The sequence below is a fragment of the Myripristis murdjan genome, chromosome 3 (genome assembly GCF_902150065.1).
Source record: "Myripristis murdjan chromosome 3, fMyrMur1.1, whole genome shotgun sequence".
NCBI lineage: Eukaryota > Metazoa > Chordata > Actinopteri > Holocentriformes > Holocentridae > Myripristis > Myripristis murdjan.
The window spans coordinates 46,649,649-46,654,648 of NC_043982.1; the positions used below are offsets into that span (position 1 = coordinate 46,649,649).

At 50.8% G+C, this 5,000-nt stretch overlaps 1 protein-coding gene across 1 annotated transcript in view; it reads left to right on the forward strand.

Moving 5' to 3' along the window:
• Window positions 1-5,000, forward strand: part of znf395a (zinc finger protein 395a) — a 12,146-nt gene that overhangs the window by 3,052 nt on the left and 4,094 nt on the right. The window contains exons 2-8 of the mRNA XM_030048246.1: window positions 677-770; window positions 816-1,008; window positions 1,655-1,779; window positions 2,386-2,483; window positions 2,733-2,932; window positions 3,048-3,151; window positions 3,891-4,122. Coding sequence (XP_029904106.1) covers window positions 817-1,008; window positions 1,655-1,779; window positions 2,386-2,483; window positions 2,733-2,932; window positions 3,048-3,151; window positions 3,891-4,122 — 951 coding nt within the window. The 5' untranslated portion in view covers window positions 677-770; window position 816. The remainder of the gene's footprint in view (window positions 1-676; window positions 771-815; window positions 1,009-1,654; window positions 1,780-2,385; window positions 2,484-2,732; window positions 2,933-3,047; window positions 3,152-3,890; window positions 4,123-5,000) is intronic.

Below are 5,000 nucleotides of genomic sequence, written 5' to 3' on the forward strand. Positions count from 1 at the left end.
CAGTAGAGGCAGTAGAGGCAGTAGAGGCAGTAGAGGCAGTAGAGGCAGTAGAGGCAGTAGAGGCAGTAGAGGCAGGATGCAGCTGGTTGGTGATGAGTCAGGCTTTTCCAGAAACTTCAGCTGAGCGTCACAGAGGCCTCCATTTCGAGGGGGGGGGGGCTGATGCTGGGAACAGCCGCTGTGAGTCACGGCCTGGATCTGAGACACACACACACTCCATCTGAGAAACACACACTCCATCTGAGACACACACACACTGGACTGAGACACACACAGTGGATCTGAGACACACACACAGTGGACCTGAGACACACACAGTGGACCTGAGACACACACAGTGGACCTGACACACACACACAGTGGACCTGAGACACACACAGTGGACCTGAGACACACACAGTGGATCTGAGACACACACACAGTGGACCTGAGACACACACAGTGGACCTGAGACACACACAGTGGACCTGAGACACACACAGTGGATCTGAGACACACACACACTCCATCTGAGACACACACACACTCCATCTGAGACACACACACACACTGGACTGAGACACACACACACTGGAGTCGAGTTTCTCTCATGTCTCACTGATGTCCAACACACACAGCTGAGGCAGCGTGTAGCAGAGAGGCTTTTATTCTGAAATGATCTGTTTTCTGCTTCCAGATTTCACCTGTTTACCTCCGTCCACACTCAGAGAGACAGACCGCCCCGACTGAGAGAGTGAGACAGACAGAGAGACAGACAGACAGACAGACAGACAGAGAGAGAGAGAGAGAGAGAGAGAGAGAGAGAGAGAGACAGTCATGGTACCTAAGACCCGGCTGGGGAAGCGTTCACCACTGGGGGCGCTGGTGAGCGCCGCCTGTCCGACTCTGGAGGGGCTGCTGGACCGAGCCACGAGCCCGGACCGGGAGGTGGGCGTGGCCTGCATCGCCACGGCAACAGGAGCAAGAGCGCAGGCCAACGGGAGAGTCAAACTGCATCCAGGACTGAAGGTGAGAGGAGTGAGGGATGTGAGCTCCCATTGGCTGGCTGACGGTTTCCATGGTAACAGCAGGCTGGCGTTGAGAGGTCCGCTCTGTTGGGGGCGGGGCCTCGTCTCTGATGCTCCTCCCAGCTCATGTTTGTTGCTAATGTCTTTAGCGTGCAGTTTTCTTGCTGTTTCTTCCTGACGCCTTTCAAAAGCTGTTGAACATTAGAAAGTGTCTGCACAGGGTCAAACACTGACTCTGGATCAGTTTCATCTGTTATCACTGACTCAGGAGGTCATGACAGTGTGGCCTCCTGACAGAAAATGACACTGAATCCACATTTTAGCCAAGATTTGGGCTTTTAAAGGCTGTGGTCTTAAACTTTTGATCAGCTGATGAACAGCCTGTTTCAGTTTAATGGTTGTTGGCAATAAATTGCTAACTCTTTTTTTTTTTTTTGTCTCACTCCCATTTCTTCTTTTTGCATTCTGAAGCTCTACTTAGAACCTTCTTAAGATCCAACAGTGCAAAATGTAAATTCTTGCAATTTCTCAATTTTGATCAGGAGTGTACAGCAGTCAGGATCACACACTGCAGGAACAGGACACATTTTGAGTGGAAGGGGACTTTAAAGGTCTCTTGTGTGTGTGTGTGTGTGTGTGTGTGTCAGGTGTGTTTCCAGTGTGAGTCCTCTGGTGTGGAGCATCACCACCACAACGACCAGCCGTCCCTAAGCTCCGCCCCCCCGCCCAGCAGGCCACACCCAGTCTCCTCCTGCATCGACGTCCCCAGGAGGTGAGTCAGTGTGTGTGTGTGTTGGTGTGTGTGTGTGTGTGTGTGTGTGTGTGTGTGTGTGTGTGTGTGTGTGTGCGTGTCCCTCTGCTCTCGTCCCAAAGCGAGCAGTGGGGTCTCAGAGCTGCCACATCACTCCTCCTCCCTTTCCTCCATTCATTCCACGACGATATGAACATGAACTTTCAGAGCCTTCACACTTTCTTCACTCCAGTTTTCCATCAGCCCAATAAAGTCCTCCACATGAGTTTTCCTAAAAGCAGCAGCACTGTTGGCTTTTCAGGACTTTTTCACACTGAAACGCTCCCTCCTCCTCCTCCTCCTCCTCCTCCTCCTCCTCCTCCTCCTCCTCCTCCTCCTCCGCCAGGGAAAATAGTCCCTAAGCGGGGAAATGTTTTGCTTTCCACAGCCAATCATCAGCTGTGTGGTTTCTGAGTGTTGAGAAGCAGAACATTAGAAGGCGGCTGCTTCAACCACAAACTCACAGTTTGACTCCGTGCTGTGAAATCTTTATTGATAAATGGTTTGTTGACGTGGAAACAGTCAGAATCACCGGGTCGTCATGGCAACATGGCGGCTGCTGACGCGTCGTCTCTCCTGTGTCCTCAGCAGCAGGAGGCCAGAGGAGGTCGACATGGATGAGATGATGGCGGCGATGGTTCTCACCAGCCTGTCCTGCAGCCCACTGCTGCACAGCGAGCCTGCAGGTACCACACACACACACACACACCACACACACACACACACAGAGCAGCACGTAACCTCAGATTAATAATCTGTCCCATCAATAACACATCCATGCACTGAATTGAAAAGTTTGTCCTCAGGTTTCAGCGTCAATCTGTGAGTTTAGATTGTAATTCAGAGATTATGAATCTGAGTACAGATTTACTTTTTATTACCTTGGCTTACCTTATGTGTGTGTGTGTGTGTGTGTGTGTGTGTGTGTGCACCAGCCTCTGGTATGGAGTGTGTATGTGGTGAACTCTCTGACAGCAGCAGCGGCTACTGGAGCGTTGGCCACAGCAACGGAAGCCCCGCCCCCTCTCCACCAATCACAGAGCCCGACGCCGGCTTGGCCACGCCCTCTGACGAGGGATTGGACATGGAGCTGGAGCAGGTGCTGTTCGATGAGCCGGCGCCACGGAAACGCAGGGTGAGGAGGGTGGGCGGGGCTTGAGTTTGGGTTTCACCGTCGCTGCTCATGTTCTTCTTCTGCTGTTTACTCCCTGATGCTAACGTGCTAACGTGCTAACGCCCGTCGTCTCCAGCAGAGCTCGGGGAGAGCGGCGTTCGGCTGCCTGTGGCCGAGCTGCGGCAAAGTCCTGACGTCGGTGGTGGGCATCAAACGCCACGTGCGCACCGTGCACCTCGGGTGAGCCTGCAACACACACTCACTGCTCACCGCCTGCTCCCGCTCCCTCCCTGTTCACGGTGGGACGGACAAGAAAGTCTGCCGCTTAAGTCTAAACTCTGACATCACGGCTGTGGCGTCCCGTGGCGTCCCGTGGCGTCCCGTGGCGTCCTGTAGCGTCAGGGATTTGGTTTCAGCAAAATCAAACATGTTTGACTTCGGTGTCAGTCCTTGGGACGGGACGGGACGGGACGGGACGGGGTGGGACGGGACGGGACGGGACGGGACGGGGTGTGGGGGGTTAAAAAAACATCAGCAGTAGTCAGGAAGTGGTCAGGTGTGTTTGTGAGACATGAATTCACTGAAACCAAAGAAAAAACTGTTTCAGTAACCATAGCAACAAAGACGCCCCAGGATTCATTGAGAGTCGAGCATGCGCACACGTGACTGAATATTCCGGTACGGGGCGTTTTCAGATTAAGGCGTTTACATGCCACAGTATTCCGGTTAGAACAAACACATGCCAGGAGTCTGATTTGGAATTCTCTCCAACTGGAATATGACCTTAATCTGGTTCAGTGTGTTTACATGACACGTGTGCAACCAGATTATTGAGGATATTCTGACTAATACAGGAATATGGTGAGCATGTAAACGTGCTCAGTGAATGACGTTCTCTCTCTCTCTCTCTCTCTCTCTCTCTCTCTCTCTCTCTCTCTCTCTCTCTCACACACACACACACACACACACACACACACAGGCTGGGTGGGGAACAGGAGGAGGATTTTTACTACACTGAGATCCAGCAGCGGGACCCGCCCACGCCGCCCCCCACCCCGTTTAGCCCCGCCTCCTCCTCCCCCTCCTCCCCCAGCAGCCCTCTGGAGTCGGACCCCCCCTCAGACGGGACGCCCCGGCCCAGCCCGCTGAGCCGCTCGGCCCCGCCCACCCCCGGCAGCCTGTGGCAGGTCCAGTCAGAGCACTCGTACCAGGTGGGCTTGTGTCTGTGTGAAGAAGGAAAACTGAACTGACTGATAACTGATTGATAACTGATAACTGATTGATAACTGATTGATAACTGATAAGCTGATTGATGACTGATTGATAACTGATTGATAACTGATAAGCTGATTGATGACTGATTGATAACTGATAACTGATTGATAACTGATTGATAACTGATAACTGATTGATAACTGATTGATAACTGATAAGCTGATTGATAACTGATAAGCTGATTGATGACTGATTGATAACTGATTGATAACTGATAAGCTGATTGATGACTGATTGATAACTGATTGATAACTGATAAGCTGATTGATGACTGATTGATAACTGATAACTGATAAGCTGATTGATAACTGATTGATAACTGATAAGCTGATTGATGACTGATTGATAACTGATTGATAACTGATAAGCTGATTGATGACTGATTGATAACTGATTGATAACTGATAAGCTGATTGATAACTGATTGATAACTGATAAGCTGATCACGTGGACCGACCGCCTCATATCCACTCTGATGGTTGCTGTATTGTTGTTTAGGCTCCGCCCCCTGTCCACGTGGTTTCTCTAGATGTTAGCTGATGTTAGCAGGATGTTAGCTAATGTTAGCTGATGTTAGCAGGATGTTAGCAGATATTAGCAGGATGTTAGCAGGATGTTAGCAGGATGTTTGCAGGATGTTAGCTGATGTTAGCAGGATGTTAGCTAATGTTAGCTGATGTTAGCAGGATGTTAGCAGGATGTTAGCTGATGTTAGCTGATGTTAGCAGGATGTTAGCTGATGTTAGCTGATGTTAGCTGATATTAGCAGGATGTTAGCAGGATGTTAGCAGGATGTTAGCAGATTGTTTGCAGG